The sequence below is a fragment of the Lygodium microphyllum genome, chromosome 2 (assembly GCF_053477565.2).
Source record: "Lygodium microphyllum isolate KBCC chromosome 2, Lygodium_microphyllum_v1.1.10, whole genome shotgun sequence".
Classification (NCBI taxonomy): Eukaryota; Viridiplantae; Streptophyta; class Polypodiopsida; order Schizaeales; family Lygodiaceae; genus Lygodium; species Lygodium microphyllum.
In genome coordinates, this window is record NC_141136.1 from 63,240,750 (window position 1) to 63,262,520 (window position 21,771).

The window sequence follows — 21,771 nt, forward strand, 5'->3', positions numbered from 1 at the left end:
TATCTTCTCTCTCTCTCTCTCTCTCTCTCTCTCTCTCTCTCTCTCTCAATGCTCTGAACAGTGAACAGTGGTGCAATGCAGTGAACAGTGGGATGATGCTCTTGTAATGCAATGAATAGTGGCGTGTAATGCTGTAGTGCTCTCGTAATGGTCAATATTGTAATGCTCTACGACAGTAATGCTGTAATGCTCTCGTAATGCTTTGCGACAATAAGCTCTGCTGGAGTAATGTGTCAGTAATGATGTAGCTGCAACGAACAGTAGCTGACCTCATGTATTTGTCTCCATCACCCATCTTAGTGGTCCAAAGCCCTCCTTAAAGAGGCAATGATAGCCGCCTCGGATATCATAGTATACAGTACATTCACAAATGTAGTGCTCCTCCGTTTCTGGCTCCCATGCACAAAGCTGGCACATCCTCTCATTGGCTACAACATCGCTCCATTGACCTGTCTCAATCATTAGCTGATGCGATGAGGTGTGAATCTGACCAATAGCAACTTGGAGTCTGTGAGAAAGTTGAGCATCCATGTATCTCAGCCTCACTATGAAACCGTCATTGAGAAAGTTGCAAGAAGTGGCATTGGTATTGTGCCATTTTCGTGCCTAATGGGAAAGGGGGCTTGGATCAAGTCCTTTTTGTCTCCACTTTGGGGATGTGTGCTTTGATCATAGTATTCAGCTCTGCACGACTAAGACTCAAAGTAGGGCAGCCAAGACGGTAATCGAATGGTGGCAGTCTATTTGTACTCATGCCATGTAAGTTCAGCCACGTGCTCATATGTGCATACCAACACTGTCTTTCTCCCTCTACTGCAAGTTGTCTTGAAGACTCCTGAGCTAGCATCGCTCAATTCTACTCGGATGATCTCTTGTGGTGTCGAGGCTTTTGCCCTTATCATACGTGCTATCATCATGACCAACGGTCTTTCCATATGTTCACAGCCATTATAATGTCGTGCTTCTGGTCCATCACAGTCTGTAAGTGGCATCTGTCTAGTATGATAAAGGCTTGGGACCTAAATGGATGCCCCATAGAGTAGCTAAAGTGTCAAAAAGCCACAATTCGGTACGAGGCTCTTGAAATTGTATGTGTGCACAGTGCCACTCTAGAGTACCAAAGCTGCATATGCCCATCCAAGCCTAGCCTTTGAAGTCTCCTTCCATGAAAATTGTGGCCCTTTGAAAGTGACCCAGAGGTATACATATTGTTTGACAATTTCCACAGGCTGACCGTCATACATAAAGTGATGCTCTGAGCGTGCCACCCAAGCTACTGAGTTGTTAAAGACCATAATTTTAGTTTTTTCAAGATTAACCTTGAGACCTTTATCTTCACATAACACATGCAATGCATCTAGATGTCGTTGTAGTATGTCAAGTGAATTTGAGATAAGCACCATATCGTCTGCATATAACAAAATTGGTATTAGTACCCCAGCCAAGCTGGCTCCCATACCACCCCATCTCTGTATGTAATCAGAAATCTCATCCTATCACAGCTTCATACAATCCATAAATACACCATTACATATCCCATGGGACCCCAATGTCTCGCAACCTTTGCATGAGTCTTGCATGCAGTACAGTATCAAACGCCTTGCGGAAATCTACAAAACAACAATAGATTTTTTGTCTCGGTGATTGTCCCTCCTCAATCAAGGCCCTTAGCGTCTCTGTGATCGTCCCTCCTCAACAGAGAGAAAGAAAAGAAAGAAAGAAAGATACATTAACGTCTACATAAGGCCAATGTGGCCTATGAGACAAAATCCAGAGTACATCCATGTCTAATGTCATCTCATCAGTAAGGTAAAGATAGCATTACAAATAAGTGGGTGGCCTATGAAACAATACTGAAAATATACTGAAAATAACTATACGATGGGACTATACTAGGGTTGAACCATGTGTAGTGTTGTTTCATCGATAGAAAAGAAAAGGAAAGGAAAGGAAAACTAGATCTGATATAGCCATGTACAAAAGTGTGGTGGAGACTATGGGCTGTAGTTGATCTCAAGATTTGCACATGATCTTAGCTATGATGCGGTCCCTAGCTGCTTCACTGATATGCCTGGTGGTGAGTCTTCCGTGTCTTGTGATAATGGCTCTAATCCGACTGTGGTGTGGCCTCCTCGGACGTGGTCCTCGTAGACAGGGTCATCGTGCTCAACGAAGGGAAATGGTTCATGAGAGAGAGAGAGAGAGAGAGAGAGAGAGAGAGAGAGAGAGGTATTTACGTCTCCCAAAAGCCAAAATGGTCCATGAGACAAAGAAATGAGTGCATCTAATCATATTGTCTCGTTTCGAGAAGAAGAATGAAAATGAAAACCAATCATAAACTATTGTGATGCTTATAATCCAATGGACAACAAGCATATGCTATTATCATGTACAAGATGATCTCATGGTCCTCTAGCTGATTTTGTAGGATCCCAACTTGATCAATAGGACTCTCTACAAATGCTGTACGCTCCTCAAGGCAAGAATATTTGTCATGGGGTGATCCAAGGTAGAGAGTCCACTGATTGAGAGCACTGAGGTACTCATCTCCAATGGCAAGCAAGGATGGTTCAAATCTATTGAATGTAAGGATCTTGGGCATGTGGCAAGGGGAATAGATAAAATGATATATGAACATCTGCAGAAGGCCAAAACGACATATGAGATCATAACTTACAACTCTATGTAACATGATACAACTCTCTAGGAAACAAATAATAAAGAAAAGGAAGTTTAAATCTAAATGTTGATATTAGAAAATTGAGTTGGTAATATCATAAGTGATTAAGTGGATCCAAGAGGGTCGTGAGGGCACATATCATCTCAAGAAATCCCTAATCTCTCATCCTATGTAGAGAATGTGGGGGGCTTGCGCAATGATCTGATGTATCCTCTGTGCGTGTGTTGTTGATGTATCTGTCGGGGTCAAGGAAAGACTGGGGAGCACCCATGGGTTGCATGGGTGTCAGGCTATGGGTTTCCATTGTGTCCTTTCTTTGAGGACCTGTTGAATGACTTGCTTGTTTACCAGAGAGGAGAAGGCTGCTAGAAAGAGAGAGAGAGCAGCAGTTATTAATTGAGGAGAACTGGCAGGGTGGATTGAGGGGGAAGAGGGACAAAGAGTGAGGGTGGAGATAAAGCAAGTGAGATAAAGTAGGCAATAGGTGCAATAGCAAAGGCAGGGTGTGTCCCAAGAGGCACTAACTACATACGAGGAGGTGCAACCAGCAGGCAGGCATAGGCAGGGGGGCACTGGGTGGCGAGGTGTGCGCTTCAGTAACACAAGCAATTTGGAGATCATCAATCCCATCCAACTTGAAGACATGAAGCTGGGTGTGGCAATGCCATAGTTGGAGCTTGTTTGCTCGTGTACTGTTGCTTTGAGGTTGGTTGCGACTAGTTGGGTGTTTGTTATTGGTGTAGGTGTTGTTTGGAAACTGTCTCATTGTTCATCAGTTCTATGGATGTGCAACTGCTGTATTTACTGTGAAATCAGTGATAACTTGCGTCATCATGTGATAATAGTGAAGTATCACTAGCTTCAAGCATTACTAGCTCGGATCAGTACTACCATGCACAAAGAGTGTGTAGCACATTGTACTTGTGGTGCCAAGGCTTCTAATGTTGATCAGGGGAGTTGAAGCATTAGCCTGACTTTGCATATATAGATGATGTGGCATGCTTGCATCCCTCGTATCGCCATTTATACATCTGATTTCATTGTGTTTGGGCCTCATTAATCAATAGATGAATTCAAGGGCTATGCTTGTGGCTGTTTCTGTACAAATGACATGTATGATGTCCCTCCTGGACTTAATGTTTAACTCTTGGGATCTGCGTATACAGTTTTTGTGAAAGGTAAGGCATGTATAGCTGACACTTTTTCTGATTAATTGTTTGTTGCCTTGGAAACCTTTGCTGCTGTCAATATCGGGCAGTGGAGCGCATACAGATTATGGTGGGTGAATTTTCCTGTCTTTAGAAGCCACTAAATCTTTGAGAAATTTTGTAATTCTTGCAAATTCTTTTGGGGGAAGTGGTTGGTTATTTTTGCCACATAAGCTGATGTGCTGAAATCTTTCATGTCTCCAAAATCAGAACGTAAGAAAGCTGTCTATTTAGTGGTATTTTTCACTACTAAAACAATGTCTAAGAAACAACAATTAACGTTTACATAGAAAGCAGCATCTAAATTTTTTGGTGATCATCGTCTTAGCCAAGAAAGAACCAAAGGACATTTGTTAAGCAGAGGCCATCAATACAGATAAATATTACAAATAAAATCTATCATGAGGCAGTTGAGCTGCCTGACCAAACCAACAAAACCAAAGGCCATCGGTTAGTGCTTTGAAACATGTATGTTTATGAGTGCCTCTTGCATGCAGTAATTGTGGGTCTTGCATCTTCCTGGGCACCTGTGCCAGGTTGAGACACACTTCATGGACAGAAGCCTCAAAGATACATCATGGTCAGAACTCTTGAACAACATGTTCGCTTGTCCAACTCTGGATATAGGCTGCTTGACTAGCCTATCCAATCAGCAGTAATACAGCATGAAGTCTGTGATGTCCTACGGGGTACCCTAGTTTCACTTGCTATCTGTTCATAATGTGCATAGAGCTCAAAATGATGCCCTATCATTGTTTATTTAATTGTCAATTGTACCAAAGCTAAAAACTACAGTATAAGCCCTCTATAGGGCAACAATGAAACATCATAAGCTAACAAAAGAGTCTAATACAAGGCCTGCATGAAAACCCAATCAGGAGGTCTATTATACCAGTCCATTTGTAGCGCTAGAAGTGTAGATGGAAGATAGTGCCAAAGTCCCAAGTGTTGAGGAAAGTATCTTGCCTCCTCATGTGCTCAGAGTAATCCTGCTTTCTTTCTTCCCATATATAGGTGATCTCTGTTAAGAAAGCATTGATTCCCTTGAAAAGAAACAAAACAAGACATTTATAATCATTAATGGATAGAGTGTAACACACGAGTCAAACAATATCTGAGACTTGCTAAGAACGGCTCATGTCTATTTTGTGTCACAACAGATTGGCAATAGCTTGTAGTTAGCTTGTTTAAATCGAAGCAATTTATGCTGAATGAAATATCCAAATAAACCCAAAGCAGATACTTGCCCTTTGTAAGAAAAATCTTCTTGAGATTTTCCTGCCAATATTGTCAATGCTAAGATGGGAGTTTATTAGTCATTTCTGGAGAGTGGTCTGTCAGAAGCAGAAGCTGGCTGCTACATTGAGCATGAGCATAGCTGATCAAATGCAGCGGGTCAATCTGATCCTTGAAGGCATGTTGAGAGCTTATGTAGACACAAATCAGTCTTCCGAAGGAGTATTCACCTTTGTTGTAAGAATTTCCTTACAAGAGCTCAAATCCATTGCATAGCTCCAAAGGAAGAGTTCAAGGCATCTCTGTTTCAGAAAGGCCATGATCCTGAAGAGTGGTCCAAATCTATTGTGGAATAGGCTTGATCTCATAGTATGCATCTTGCTAGGTATCTGCACATGTAGTAGTCCTCCATCTCTATCTTTAGGTGGCATAGCTGGCCTATTCAGTCCTCTTGTGCTGCTGCTCCGATACTATACTCGGCTGTCCCTAGCTGTAGCTGGTGAGACAAGGTCTGGATTTAGCCTATTGTGGATGTCAACCCATGGCAGAGATGGGTATATGTATATGTGTATATATGGTCTGCTGTGGGCTCCAGTACCTGGCAGATGGGTAGAGCCTCCAAACCAACCACTGCGCACGACCCTGCCTCAATAATGAATATCGTGTCCTGCCCATGTATCGTTGAAACCAGGGGAGTACCTCCATTTGCCTGTGATGTATACCAAACCACATGCTAACTTGGGCTGTGGTACTGCCATAGTGTATCTCCACCCTGTGCAGATAATTTTATTGTGTGAGCATAACAGTGAGTAAATAAGGATAAGGCTGATTCGTAATGAATGGGTCATGATAGAAGCCATGTGCATTAGAATTTACATGAGTATAATGGATTCCCAGTAGGAGAGAGGGAAGTAAGAAAAAACAGCAGATGTTCTTGTTATATTCATGTGCTTAGACCTATTTATGTACTTGCATAATATACTAATTTCCCTGAATTACCCATTTAATGTAATTGCAGTTGTTTGCAGGTGACTTGAACAGAAATAGAATACCATATTTTAAATGTTATAAGATACAGTTGATTGTTGGCACTCTATTAACCTTATTTGCTCGGTGGTTAGCCTTCTAGTTTTGGCATTTATAAAGCATGATAGGAAGTTGTATCCTGTCCTTGCAGGTTTGTTAACACTTGTCAATCAAGATCCTGAGCAATGTGCCCTCCAGGCATGTTTCTTTTCTCATCTCTTGAATTAAGCACACCATCATACTCATTATTGCTCTCAGTATTGTGCTCCTCTGTTCTCTATAAGTGTTTGTGCTCAAGATGACAATTGAATCTCTAATTTTGATCTATGAATGTTCAAAATAAGGAAGTAAACTTGATTCTCTTAACTCTAAACTTAAGAGAGTCTCAATAATCTGAATGCTTTCTGATGTTCAAGCTGTATCTTCAACCTCAGAGGAACTAGTCATTGTACTTTAATCCTTCAGCCATTGAAATGTAGAAGTTTCAAGAGACATGAAAATTAAGCCAGTGGCAGGTCTTACAATAATGAGCCTTGAACTACTGAATCTAATTAATGGGCCTCAATATGAATTGCAAATATTTAAGCAGTGAGACTCCCATTTCTTAGAGGTAAACGGAGAATGAAAAGAGTAGATTCATAAAAGTTATAAACACAGATTTGCAGAGCATGGCCTACACCTTTCACTGTACAGAACTCTCCTTCTGCAAGCACTTTCTGGCCCAGCAGTAGAATGAAATTCAAAACTTTACACTGCACAATACTCTCTTTCTGCTGTTTATATCTTTCTTGTCTGGCAGTATAATGAAGTCCCAAAAATTTTGGAGGTTTCATGGAAGATTAACTGGAAACAATCTACAGTTGTAGGTCTCGACTCTCATTTCCTATGTTCCCAAGTAGAAATATCATGAGAGCAGTAGAGCTTCAATTACTGTACTTTTGTTATTCTTTGTATTTTCTTCAATTGCCTTTTGTTCTTCTTTGTCTATGCTTTGCTCCTTTGTTTTTTACCAAGTAAAATGTGGCTGATTATATTACTCAAAAAAACTGATTACAATGGAGTGCTCATGCTCAACAAATTAGCTGGAGCTGATGAAAGTCACAAATACATCATGTATACAAGCCTCTTAAGGCGGTATGGGGGGGATGGGGGCAAGAAGCCATGGAGGGGGGGTGTAACCGCATCTAGGGCTGCTTGCTTGCATCACGAAAAACAGGTCCTGGCTGCCCCAAGTGCGCATGAAATGACATTGGAGCTCCTGACGAGCCCTGGACTCACCCTGCACCTAATCCCATCGGCCGTGGAGGGAGTGGATGATGGAGGTCTAGAGCTCTGCTAAGGTTGTCTATACTGAAAGTCTCTCTCCGCCGAAAGACTCTTGACACCGCACCTTCCAAATATGCCAACCAGTAAGACTCCCTATGATCTCCCATACATCAGAGCAGTCTGTTGTGGACCCTAGTACCTAGCCGATGGGTAGAGCCTCTAAACCAACCACTACGCACGACCCTGCCTCGATAATGAATATTGTGTCATGCATCCCGACCTCATATAGAAGGTGATGGCCCTGGCTGACCGCGTGCTAGCAGAAAGCTCCCCGTGAGATACATCCAAGGCTAGGTGCTATACGGCGAAGGATCCGGCATGCTTCTCTCCACACGAGCTGCCCCGCCTCATGCGACCAAAGGTAGTGCTTTGGGGTTTCCAAAGGTTGCTGTGTGCAGCACTTACAACCTCCCTCCTTCTGCATCTGGAAAGCCAACGTCCCACTGCCAAGCTCCCATGTACCACATGCCATAAAAAATACAATAACCTCCTCGGCCTCCAACTCCATAGGCGGCGCCAAAAGGTCCGTCGGAAAGGCTCCGTGATGCTGTGCACCGTCCAGTGCCTACTATGTGACGGCGCCCAATCCATATCCTCCTGCATCAGTACGTGTCTGCCAATTCTGGCGGTGTACTCCAGGAACCTCGATGGCTTCTTGGTGACCATAGTGGCTGGCCATAGCCACTCTCCCAGATCCCACTCCACCTCATCAAGTGGCCTACCCTCCCAAATCCAGAGAGGTGCCACTCCTTGAGCGCCTGCCAAAAGACAAAAGGGTCCAGCCGCCATGTCTTCCCCTGAAGGCCAATCACCCCGATCCTCTTCCATGAAAGGACAGCTATCCCCTCATCCTGCTCCCCTCTGTCAAAAGCCAGACAGCCCTCCTCTTGTACAGTGAAGATCCCCGGTGGAGCGCCGCCCACTCTACCTACACACTGTAGGGGGATGCCTGCTGGTGAAAACCTAGCGGCCCATACCTCCCCGAGCTTTATCGGCTCTCGTATCGGGGGAGCAAGCCTCTCTTGAGGTATTCTGCATCTAACTCCCTTCTCGTTAAATTCACTCCTCTCTGGTAGCCTGATACTCGCTGCAGCACGTCCTCGTCCACCATCCTGTACACCTCCCGCCATGTCCTGATGGTACGAGCTAGGCCAGCCTCCCAACCAGCCCACTGGATGTGGGGGCACTTGCCAATCTGTGCCCCTTCCCGTTCCCTGACCTAGGGATTCCAAATCACCGGCTGACGGTCTGTCTCCTCCTAGTAGCCTGGGGGGCTCTGGATTAGGGCCTTACGAAGGCCTTGCCACATGCGGAGCAAGCTGCGTAGGAAAGGTGATCTGGGGAGGGTGATCTTGCCTAACGTGAAGATCCATCTCAGGGACAGCCTCCACTCACCGCTAAGCCTCGCTCTACAATCCTGGAGACCGTCCTGTAATAAGACCTTCCAAGTCTGCCCACCTGGTGTGAGGCTGCGGACAACTAGCTTGTCCAAGAGGGCCATACTCTGATACTCTGGGTCTATGATTCCAAGCCCTCCCTCTGACTAATGCCGTATGATGGTCACCCACGCTACCTTGGCCCTGGAATCCCTGGATCCGTCTGACCCTAACCAAAGGAAGTTTCGCACTAGGCAGCAAAGATGCACTACGTAGGATGAGAAGAAGCACCAACACAAGGCGATGTACCAAGCCGTTGCTAGGAGGACCTGGTTAACCACCAAGGCTTGGCTGGCTAGTGAGAGGCGAGTCGTGCTCCAATAGGTCAGCTTCCTCCGAATAGAATCGAGGACTGGAAGAAACTGCTTGGCGGGAGTGATGTCTAGCCCCACCTGGAACCCTAGTTACCGAACAGTCTGCCCTTTGCTCACCCATCTAAATCCCAAGTGGACGCCCCACTCCGTGCTAGAGTCCGGATCTGTAAGGAAACCAACCAACTTTTGCTAGTTGATTTTCTCTTCTGCTGCAGAGCAGAACACCTCAAGAATCACCCTCACTCTCTCTAGCATCAACTCATCGTCCTCTATGTAGAGTGTCGTACCATCTGCATACTCTGAGTCTAACAACTCAGTCTTCTCTCTCACTAGAAGTTGGAGTCCGCATAATCCGCTCACATGTGACTTAAGGAAGTGAGACATTGCCTCTACAAAGAGTAGGAACAGGTACCGGGGCAGGGGGCAGCCTTGCCGGACCAATCTCTCCAGCCAAAACTCCTCCCCTCGCCTACCACCTATGAAAACCTTGCTGGTGGCCAATCTGTAAAGTACGTAGACCCCGCGAATCCAACCCTAGGTGAAAACCAACCTCACCATGGTGCCCTCTAGGAAATCCCAGTCCACCTTGTCATAAGCTTTCTCAAAGTCCAAGAGTAGTACAGCCAGTTTCTACCCACTATGCTGAGCCCACTCTGTCGCCTCAAGGAAGGTGAATACATTGTCGAGGATACTCCTATCCTGGACAAAGCCTATTTGTGTGTCATGGATGATATCTGGAAGCACGGGGCATAGTCACGTATCAATTATCTTTGCCAGTGCCTTATAGGCCATTTACAACAGGGTGATCAGTCTCCACTGGGAAAGCTCCAACCGGTCTCCCCCTTTTGGGAGAAGACTGATAAGGTGTGCCGAAAGGCTCCCTAGCATCTGTCGTCCTGAAGTGAAAATCTCCTGGAAGGCCATCAGTAGGGGATCCTTCACCACTTCCCAGTAGGTATTGAAGAAGGCCTTAGAGAGGCCATCCTCTCCCAGGCATTTCTGCCCGTCTTGTGTATGGAAAGCCTCCTCTAGTTCCTTCTCTGTGAAGGGAGCTAGGAGGGAGCGTCCCATCTCCTCTATGACGAGGGACGGGATGTGATCCTAGACCTGCTGCCTACATCGTTGTCCTCTCGCTGAGGCTGTCTCTTGCTGGAAAAGGCATTTGTAGTAGTCGGTGGCAATCTCCATCACCTCATCTGGGCTAGAACGAGTCCTCCCATACTGATCTCAAAGGCTACGTATTTGTCCTCCTTAGGTCCGAGGCTGTTACACTTGGAAAAACTCCCTACACATGGTGTCCCCCTTTCGCGCCCAGAAAGCTACTAAGGTGCGGAAAGAGAACTCTGAGCGCTTGTCCTCTAGACCAGCAATGGCTGCTCACGCGCGCACCTCTTGTGCGTGGAAGGTGGGATCCCCTGGTGCCTCTTGTAATAATCTCTACGTGGCTACAAGGTTCCACTGGAGTGCTTTGTCCTCCTCCCAGCTTTGCTGCCTGCCCTATATGGTTGCCTCTTGGCAGATTCTGCTCGACTCGGCTAGGACCTCACCAACTTCCTCTGCGATCCGGTCCCTCTTGCCCCACTCCCTAGTCGACATTTGCTCTATCTGTCTCGTCAGCTCAACGTGGTGTGTCTAGGGCAGATGTTGGGGGATCTAGTGTGTCTAGGGCAGATGTTGGGGGATCTAGTGTTAGGAGGACCGGGCAATGATCGGCGGACAACGTGGTGCCCACCAATTTCCCAATCTGGTCTCCACGAGAGCCTCCCCACTCTCCCACGTAAAACCTGTCCAATTGCTCTAGCAAGACTCCACCTAGCCGCCTATATCCCCAAGAGAAGTCCAATGACCTCTCCCTCGTGTGGAAAGCTAGGTCTCTCCAAGCATTGCGTGCCCCTACTGCCAGTAGAAAAACCTCCCATGCCTCTTGCTTCTCCTCGGCCATGCCCTGGTAGTTTCTACCTCTGCCCTGCTGGTCCTCCAAAGCCTCTAGGTTGTTGAAGTCTCCTCCAACGATCCAGAAGTCCACTTGTGGGAGTCCATCAATGTCCACCCAGAACCTACTGCATGCCCTAACCTCGGTAGGGGCAAAGACATTGAGGACTCTAAGGCATGAGTCCCCAATATCCAATCTGATCCATAGAACCCTCCTTGCCACTATCGTCCCATGGTCTCGTACATAGGGGGTAAAACTCGGGCCAATAGAGATGCATACGCCTCCACTCCTACCGTGGGCACCTATGGCGTGCTACCAGTAAGTATGCGAACTGCCGCGAGTACCTTCCCTACCCGCTGGGCCTGGGTGGAAGTGATCTCGTGCTTCTATAGCAGTAAGATGTCCATCCGTCCAGTAAGGGCAGGCTGTAGCTCCTGCCGACAATCAACTTCCTGGAACCACGTGTCCTACTGTAGTGGAGACTATTCACATTCTAGGATACAAGGAGTAAGCTCATGGGAAAACTTACGACTGACCGAACAGGCATCTGTTCAGTGTGGAGGCTGCTGATGAGGAGGAAAAACTATGGGACATGCCGGTACACTTTGCCGCAGGTCTGGGTGATAGATGCTCCAAGTGATACTATCAATGCATAAATCAGCCATACTGAGAGTCGTGACTCTATACACTGGTAGAAACGGGCTGCTTGTGCCAGGGGCCACTCAATCACATCCCTCGGAGCACTCCACTGTGGAGGGACTCGAAAGATAATGCTGAAGTGTAGGACCTCGGCACTAGCCCACCAGTTAATATCCATCATACAACTAGGCCACTTGTGTGCAAACAGTGCTAGTTCTTCTTCTCCCATCCACTGGGAGATGTGGTCCGCCACTTGACTCTTCAACTCCTCTATTTGTGTCATCGTCCAATCGCTTGAGTGAAAAGACCGAAGGAAAAAAGCATAGTTTGGTCCATCCGGTGGTGCTTGTAGATGGCCCTTGCCTCTCCTTCACTTGCAAACCACGAAGATCCCCACCTCTAGAGGTAGTGGAAACTCTCTGCGCTCCGCAACTCTCAGGTAGGACCATGGGCCACTACGGAAGAACTCCTCTGGCAACAGCTGTGCTTGTCTCGAGAAGGTGTGACGGGCAGCAAGGGCAGATGAGCAGGTGATTGTGTGGAAGTGGGAAACTGCTGGTGCGAGGAGGATGTAGGCGTGTGTGGCTCATCACCTCCTATGGGAGGAAGGGGGGTGGGTCTAGGGGGAATCATCTGAAACGAGTACGGATTAGGGGAGGTGGTGGGGGGGAAGAGGATCGAGGGATGGTGGGATGGTCGGAGGTACATGGCAGGTGTGGAGGGGGGCTTGCGGCATTCTGGGTGAAATTTGGCAGCATAACAGTACAATTACTCACCCAAAACAAGTTGACCAGGAGGGGAAACTCTGCCCAAGTCTGAAACTTCTGGTTGGAGTGCAGATTTGACCATTTCAGTCTGCTGTAATTACTGGTTCAGACCTGTTCTGAGACCTGTTTACAACACATACTGTTCCCCGCACTGTTCTGCCCACTATAATTTCTGTCTGTTTCACATACTGGCCATGCAACTCAGGCGTTTAGATTTCAAGAGGGATTCTTCCAAAAAGAAAAACCAAATAAAATATGTAATAAAGAAATCAACAAAAAGGTAATAGTTGTCACAGTCTTGTAACAGTGGGGCGGCGCTATGGGGCGTCCAGTAGAGGCGGTGACGAGCAGGGTCATGCAGGGGGTGTCGAGCAAGGGAGAGGGGTCGATCAGGGGCGGAGGCGAACAGGGGAGTAGTGGGACAGAGGCAGGACAGCTAGCGCGATAGCGGGGGGGTTGGAGCGTAGCAAACGCAACGGGGAGAGAGTTTTTTTCCCTGCCTATTGCTTCGCTCCTTTGTAGGTTCACTACAGCCAAAGAGTCTAACATGGCCGACATTGCAATTCAGCATGCATATATGCTGAAGTTTCAAAGAATATGACATCTATGCTTACAAAAACCTTGCTTATGGAAGGTTTACACAATGGACACCCTTTGCTTTTCATGCTATACCTGACAAAACTACATTTTACTATCTTGTCATCAAGCTATCCACAAAGCTCTTTGGGGCATGTGCATATGCAACAGAATCGAAAACACGAAAGTAATCCACAGTAGGCTTTTGCCCATACCAAGCCTCCATGAGGTATCCCTTTGCTCTTCACTCGAATGGCAAAGTCTTGATGGCCTAGCTTTTGAGACAAATCCATATATTAGATTCATGCATCAAATCTAATACTCGGTTATCAGCTTAATTAGATTGCGTAAGCTTCTTCAATACAAAGAAGAAAGTATCATATTTACATCACCAGAAAAAAAAAGTTTACATACCAAAGCATCAGGCCATAAGTAGGTCCACGAGAAAGCATCTCTACTCCTCTTCCTCTTAAAGCTACCCTTCACTGGAGAGTACCAAGCAATAATACTAGCAATGAGCTCCTATCTATGACAGTGTCCCCAAGTCCACTGTGCCTACAAGTAGTCTAACTAGTGATGAGAAAAGAGTAGCTCTCCTGAAAGTCCTATGTCAACATGCCATGCCTCTATCTATGACCCAAACTATGGTCCTCCCAAGTTGCAACCATGGTCTCATATGCGCAACCTTAAAGCAAGGCCTTTTGAGATGAACATGACCAAAAAGTGCTAAAATCTGGCACTGCGCAGATCGTGGAGGTGGTTCTCATGGGGCAAGGGATCTTCATGGTACCATTCACCTCGGCAAACGCAACCCGTGAGCTAGTGGCCAATTCATCCTATGCTTCCACGAAGGGGGTCGTCTACTTGGTTCCCTGGTACAGTGGCTTCACAAAGGAGGCATTCGCGTCCCACAACAGCTTCCTCAGAAATCCGGTCACCCTACTCTTCCTTGGACTGGCGGTAGAGTATCGCGAACTAGTAGAGGACTTTGGACGGCTCTTCGGCACTATCCTTCCCGCCTCCTTCGCAGACGCAGTGACAGCAGCAGCAGTCTCGAAGGTACGGGTAGCAGTGAAAGAGACAAAGAATATACCACAAATTCTAGAGATTGAGACAAGTAGACACTCATTCAGGCAGCAGGTTATTGTAACTAGGCAGCCAAGAAATTGCCTGCGTTGCCATGATTTTGGGCATCAGGCAGTAGACTGTACACGCTTCAGAGCCAAGGTGGCTTCACCGACAAGGCCATAGGTGGACACGAACGGCTTCACACAGGTCCAGAGACGATAGAGAGGGAGATGGCAGGGGGGGCCGCAGTCACCCCCTTAGACACAACCACGGTAGTGGGGAGCAGGAGGGCGAGCCCCCCCCCCCCCGGCAGAACACCACACGGCCACCCCCTCCTCGCCCCACCTGGCAAGACCACATGCCTAGGCATCCAACCCCCACGGAAGCATCACAAGCCGCCTCCCCCGAGGGCCCACATCCCCCACCCCGTTTCCCCCTACCCCCCCACGGTTCCCCACCCCTCCAAAGCTACCGGCCCCCCACACACCCGCCGTGTGGCTCTGACCACCCCACCACCCCTCGAGTCTCCCCCCCCCCAACCCCCCCAAACCCCCCATAGGAGGGGAGGAGCCCCATACACCGACATCCTCCACTCACCAGCAATCGAGCCGTCCCCCCCCACAGCCACAAGCTCATCTGTCCATGCCACCTGTCACACTTTCCCGAGACAGGCGCAGCTGCTACCATAGGAGTTTTTTCGTAGTGGGCCGTGGTCTCACCTGAGAGTTGCGGAGCGCAGAGAGTTCCCACTATTCCTAGAGGTGGGAATCTTCGTGGTACACAAGTCAAGGAGCGACAAGGTCCATCTACTATCACCACCGGATGGACCAAATTGCGCCTTCTTCCTTTAGACCTCTCACACAAGAGACTGGACGACGACACAGATAGAGGAGAAGGTGAAGAGCCAGGTGGCAGACCACATCTCCTAGCGGATGGGAGAAGGTGGACTGATACTTTTGTCCCAGCAATGGCCAAGTTGTATGATGGACATTAACTGGTGGGCTGGGGCCATTGGATTGGGGTTGGGCTGGGGCCGAGGTCCCACATGTGAGAAGCCCCTCCGTAGTCGAGAACTTCGATGGATGTGATCAATGGCCCCTGGCACAAGCGGCCCGCTTCTACCAATGTACAGAGTCTCGCCTCTCAGCCTGGTTGATAAATGCTCTGGTGGTACCACCAGCCACATCCATCACCCCCATGGTCCGCATCCGAGGGCTACCATGGGGGAATGGAGTTTACCGTCCAAGCCCGCAATGAAGCGTATCCACATGTCTCATAGCTCCTCTTCTTCATTAGTAGCTTCCACACTGCCTGTGTATACACCTCTGTTGGCTCAAGTCTCATTGCCTGTGTACGTGACCGTGGGACGATAGTGGCAGGGAGGGTTCTATGGATCAGATTGGATATTGGGGATTCATGCCTTGGAGTCCTCAATGTCTATGCCCCTATTGAGGTTAGGGCATGTAGAAGGTCCTGGGTGGAGATCACAGCAGGACTCCCAGAGGTGGACTCCTGGATTGTTGGAGGAGACTTCAACAACCTGGAGGCCTTAGAGGACCAACAGGGCAAAGGCAAAAACTACCAGAGCATGGCTGGGGAGGAGCATGAGACATGGGAGGTCTTTCTACTGGCAGCAAGAGGACGCGATGCTTGGAGAGACCTAGCTTTCCACAGGAGAGAGAGATCGTTGGACTTCTCTTGGGGATACAGGCGGCTAGGTGGAGTCTTGCTGGAGCGGTTGGACAGGTTCTATGTGGGAGAGTGGGGATGCTCTCGTGGAGGCCAGGTAGGGCAGTTGACGGGCACCACTTTGTCCGATCACTGCCCAGTTCTCTTGACACTTGGTCCCTCACCATCTTCCCTAGACACACGATCTTGTCGGATCCCTTACTCGATCTATAGGAGGGAGGAGGTGAAGAGAGATTGAGCAAATTTGGACTAGGGAGTGGGGCAGGAGGGACCAGATCGTAGAGGAGGTTGCAGAGGTCCTAGCCGAATCAAGCAATATCCACTAGGAGGCAGCTCTACAGGCCAGGTAGCAGAGCTCGGAGGAGGAGAGAGCACTCCGGCAGGACCTAGCAGCCACGCAAAGATTACTACAGGAGGCACCAAGGGATCCCATCCTTCACGCACAAGAGGTGCGCACATGAGCAGCCATCAGCGGCCTAGAGGACAGGCGCTCAGAGTTCTCTTTCCGCACCTCAGTAGCCTTCTGGGTGCGGAAGGGAGACAGGATGTGCAAGGAGGTTTTCCAAGTGCACCAGCCCTGCACCTCAGGAGAGCAAATACGCAGCCTTCAGGATCAGAATGGGAGGACTCGGATGAGGTGATGGAGATTGCCACCGACTACTACAGATGCCTTTTCCAACAAGAGACAGCCTCAGCTAGAGGACAACGATGTAGAGAGCAGGTCTGGAATCACATCCCATCCCTCGTCACAGAGGAGACGGAAGACTCCCTCCTAGCCCCCTTCACAGAGAAGGAACTAGAGGAGGCTTTCCATACACTGGACGGGTAGAAATGCCTGGGAGAGAATGGCCTCTCTAAGGCCTTCTTCACTACCTACTGGGAGGTGGTGAAGGACCCCTTACTGCTGGCCTTCCAGGAGATTTTCACTATAGGACAAATGCCAAGGAGTCTTTCGGCAAGTCTTATCAGTCTTCTCCCCAAAGGGGGAGACCGGTTGGAGCTTTCCCAGTGGAGACCGATCACCTTACTGCCAGTGGCCTATAAGGCACTAGCAAAGATGATTGGTAGGCGACTCCGCCCTGTGCTTCCAGACATCATTTGTGACACACAGACTGGCTTTGTCCAGGATAGAACCATCCTAGACAGTATCTTCACCTTCTTTGAGGCGACAGAGTGGGCCCAGCAGAGTGGTCAAGGATTGGCTGTACTACTCCTGGACTTTGAGAAAGCCTATGACAGGGTGGACTGGGACTTCTTAGAGGGCACCATGGTGAGGTTGGGCTTCCTCCATGCATGGATCCGCGGGGTCTTCGCACTTTACAGATCAGCTACTAGTAGGGTCCTCATAGATGGTAGGCGAGGGGAGTACTCTTTGCAAAGGCGATGTCTCACTTCCTCAGGTCACGTGTGAGCAAGTTACACAGTCTCCGACTTCCGGTGAGAGAGGAGGCGAAGCTGTTAGACTCAAAGTATGCAGATGATACAACACTCTACATAGAGGACGATGAGTTGATGCTGGAGAGAGTGAGACTAGCTCTCGAGGTGTTCTTTATTGCAGCAGGAGCGAAAATCAACTGGCGAAAGTTGGTTGGTTTCCTTACAGACCCGAACTCTAGCACGGAGTGGGGTGTCCACTTGAGATTTAGATGGGTGTGCAGAGGACAGACCGTCCATTACCTAGGGTTCCAAGTGGGACTCGACATCACTCCCACCCAGCAGTTTCTTCCAATCCTTGACTCTATTCGGAGAAAGCTGACCTACTAGAGTATTGCTCGCCTTTCCCTACCAAGTCAAGCCCTGGTGGTTAACCAGGTTCTCCCAGCAACGGCTTGGTACATTGCCTCGTGTTGGTGCTTCTCCTCGTCCTGTGTAGTTCAACTTCACCGCCTAGTGTGGAACTTCCTTTAGGCTGCAGTCAAACGGTCCCAGGGATTCCCAAGCCAAGGTGGCCTAGGCGACCATCATCTGGCATCGGTCAGAGGGAGGGCTTGGGATCATAAACCCTGAGTATCAAAGTATGGCCCTCTTGGGCAAGCTAGTAGTTCGTTGCCTCACACCAAAGAGGAAACCTGGAAGGTCCTATTGCAGAAAGGTCTCTAGGATTGTAGACCGAGGCTTGGCAGTGATTGGAGGCCGTCCCTAAGATGGATCTTCACGACGGCCCAAATCACCCCCTGCGAGATCCCCCTTCCTACACAGCCTGCTTCATGTGTGGCAAGGCCTCTGTAAGGCCCTAATTCAGAGCCCTCCGAGCTACCAGGAGGAGATAGACTGCCAACCGGTGATCTGGAACCCCCAAGTCAGAGATCAAGATGGTGTATAGATTGGCGAGCGCCCCCACATCCAATGGGCTGGTTGGGAGGCCGGCCCGGCCCGTACCATCAAGACATGGCGGGAGATATACAAGATGGTGGACAAGGAGGTGCTGTAGCGAGCATTAGACTGCCATAGAGGAGTTGAGTTGAGGAGAAGGGAGATAGACACAACAATACCTCAGGAGTGGCTTGCCCCCCCGATACGAGAGCCGCTAGAGCTCGGGGAGGTATGGGCCGCTAGGTTTTCTTCGGTAGGTATCCCCCTAGCAGGTAGAGTGGGCGGCATTCCACATGGGACGTTCTTTACCGTGTAGGAGGGGGGGCGTCTGGCCCTTGATAGAGGGCAGCAAGATGAGCGGATAGCTGTCCTTTCATGGAGGAGGATTCAGGTGGTTAGCCTTCAAGGGAAGACATGGCAGCTGGATCCCTGTCTTCTGGGAGGAGCTCAGGGAGTGGCATCTCTGGATTTGGGAGGGCAAGCCACTTGATGAGCTAGAGTGGGATCTGGGAGAGTGGCTTTGGCCGGCCATTGCGGTCGCCAAGAAGCCATTGAGGTTCCTGGGGTACACAGCTAGGATTGGCAGACACGTACTGATATAGAAGGACATGGATTAGACACGGTCGCATAGCAAGTACTAGGTGGAGCACACCATCACGGAGGCTTTCCGTTGGACCTTCTGGCGCTGCCTATGGGATAGCTAGAGGCCCAGGAGGGTATCTTATTTCTTATGGCTGGTGGCACATGGAGGCCTGGCGGTGGAAAGTTGGTTAGCCCAGATGCAAGAGGGTGGTTGTAAACGTTGCACACAACAGCCTTTGGAAACTCCAAAGCACTGCCTTTGGTCGTGTGAGGCGACGCAGCTCGTGTGAAGAGGAGCATGCCGCATCCTCCGCCGTATAGCACCTAGTCTTGGATGTATCTCATGGGGAGCTTTCTGTTGGCACACAGTCAGCCAGGGCCGTCACCTTCTGTATGAGGGTGGGATACAGGACATAATATTTCATTATTGAGGCAGGGTCATGCGTAATGGTCGGTTTGGAGGCTCTACCCATCTGCCAGGTACTGGAGCCCATAGCAGACCGCTCTGAGGCATGGGAGATCATAGGGAGTCTTACTAGATGGCATATCTAGAAGGCGCGGTGTTAGGAGGTTTTTGGCGGAGAGAGACTTTGAGTACAGGCGACTTTAGCAGAGCTTTGGTCCTCCATCATCCACTCCTTCCGCGGCCGATGGGACCAGGTGCAAGGCGAGTCTCGAGCTTGTCAGGAGCTCCGTTTTCATTTCATGCGCACTTGGGGTGGCCAAGACCTATTTTTTGCGATGCAGGCAGGCAGCCCTAGATGGCGATACACCCCCCTCCATGGCTTCTTGCCCCCATCCCCCCTAGACCCCCCTCAGAGGCTTGTACACTTGATATATCTGTGACTCTGCATCAGCTCCAGCTAGTCTATTGAGCATGAGCACTTGTATTCAGGTTTTTTCTGAAGTAATATAATTAGCCACACTTTATTTACAAAAAAAAAAGAGAGCTAAAATCTCCTACTCAATCCCATCAATTCCTCAATGAGGGATCTACTTTTCTTTATTCTACCTTGAACTAAGCCATTTCAGAAGCACCAAATAGCCATGGTCCCTCAACATCAAAGCTCTAGTAGTCAACCATAGTTGCCAAGTTTCCTCATCCCAAACAATTGCCCTGATCAGCTAGGAGAGTAGTTATGCTACCATTGAAGACAGCCTTTAAAAACCATCCAGTGACTGTCTTCCAAAGAGATTAAATTCTATGCAATCTCAGAAAAGGTGGGAGATATCCTCCTCTAATCTGCCACAAAGACTACACTAGGAGAGCCTTGCCCAAATTTGGTAAGAAATCCCTTAGTGGGAATCTTCCAAGTCAGTATTCTCCAGCTAGCAGATCAAATCTCTGCAAAGGGTTACATTTCCTTACCCTCTTGACATGGTTTCTCTATGACTCAAGAGACCCTTAGGGTTTCTCCTTTTCTATTTCTCTTTGACCTTGGTAAAACTAGCATTATCACTACCCTGCTAATTCTTCCTGTCTCTACACTTTAGAGGAGGCTTTTTTTATGATCCAATCGTAGAAATGATACAAAACAGCGAACAGAATCTGAGCAAGGAGTAGAGGACACACAACTATGAGAAGAATAGAACCTACTTTGATTTCAAATGAACTGATACAAAGAGGGCTCTGTCCACACATGTGCTTGCACTGTGAAGTTTAGATGGCAATCTACACAAATAATAGGCGAAGAGCTTCAGGGTAGCTAGAACTCTGATTGGGTGAAAGATAGATTGATGACAGCTTTGGAGGGGTCTTCTTTTTATAGCATGGGAAGATAGTCTAGCTGGCTTGTCCATATTATGAACCTTCCCTAGTTGGCCAGGAAATATTTCAAGGAATATCCCCTTTGAGACCCCCTAGCCAAGGGCCACTTCCACAGCTTGCAAACCCCAAAACAGGGGTTCCTGATAACTCCCACACCCTACAACTCGATGCATTGTGCGTTGAGTTGCTACCAGCATAACTACTCTATCTAACCCAAAGTCTAAATCCACAAAGGTCACCTTTTTGCCAACGTGTCACATAGACCTAATTTGACATACAAGTTAGGACTCAACCAATATTCGTGCTCACACATGGCTTCTCCTCATAATGGGGGCCTTACAACTTAGAACACCATGGATCATCAGTGGCACCTTATGAGGGTGGGGCATTAAACATATCTAATAACCACCCATTCCCTATCTTTTTTATTTCAATCAAATTGCCTACAAGTTTGGGCTAGATCCATGAACCTAAGGTCTCCAACATCTCAAATAATCAACCACCTTGGAATTCCCTAGTCTACCATGATCATTTATTGTCAATTCTTCCCTTCAAAGGCTTCTGTAGTGACCTACTGTAATGCACCATCCCTTGTTCCCTATTTTAGGGTGGCTCCAAAGGCACTAGTCCATCACGGGTTAGGCCGCCTACCCCGCCTAGCATGATTCATGGGGCGTCAGAGTCACGGAGTCTCCTTGAAGGGATCTTGATATAGGGTTGCAGCACGGAATACCTTGCACAAAGACACATAGAAGCATAACACGGTATGGAAGCACTATGAAGGCACAAGAGAGTAATAGTGGGCACAAGAGTGAGCAATGGCACTTCTTGGGGGCATATTTTTATTATCTTTTTTGCAAGTAAAATGTGGCTGATTATATTACTCAAAAAACTTGTTACATTAATAAATGTAACTTATGGAGAGACAAGCGCGAGGAATGACCGTCCAGGGGCCTTGGGCACCCGAACGGGGTCAAGGGGAGTCTAGAGAGTAAGTGAGTCTAAGGATAGTATGACTCACCTGAAGCTGACGGCTGGCAGTCGGATCAGGATGAGGAAGCCAGCAACCTTCCAGGCGATGCTGGGTGGTGAATCGAACAATCTCTCTCGTGCTGTTGGGACTGTCGAGCAAAGGGGGCACTTAACTGAATCCATCAACACAGGCGATCAACACAGGCGTTATCTAACACTGGTATCAAAGCCGTTAGGC

At 48.3% G+C, this 21,771-nt stretch overlaps 1 protein-coding gene across 2 annotated transcripts in view; it reads left to right on the top strand.

Annotated features, from left to right (window-relative positions):
• LOC148039814 (homoarginine-6-hydroxylase 2-ODD-233-like) overlaps positions 1–21,771 on the top strand; it is a 196,455-nt gene that overhangs the window by 157,646 nt on the left and 17,038 nt on the right. For both annotated transcript variants that reach the window (XM_087694255.1, XM_087694264.1), the window contains 2 exons: positions 3,939–3,958; positions 6,302–6,348. In XM_087694255.1, the coding sequence (XP_087550381.1) occupies positions 3,939–3,958; positions 6,302–6,348 (67 nt within the window). The remainder of the gene's footprint in view (positions 1–3,938; positions 3,959–6,301; positions 6,349–21,771) is intronic.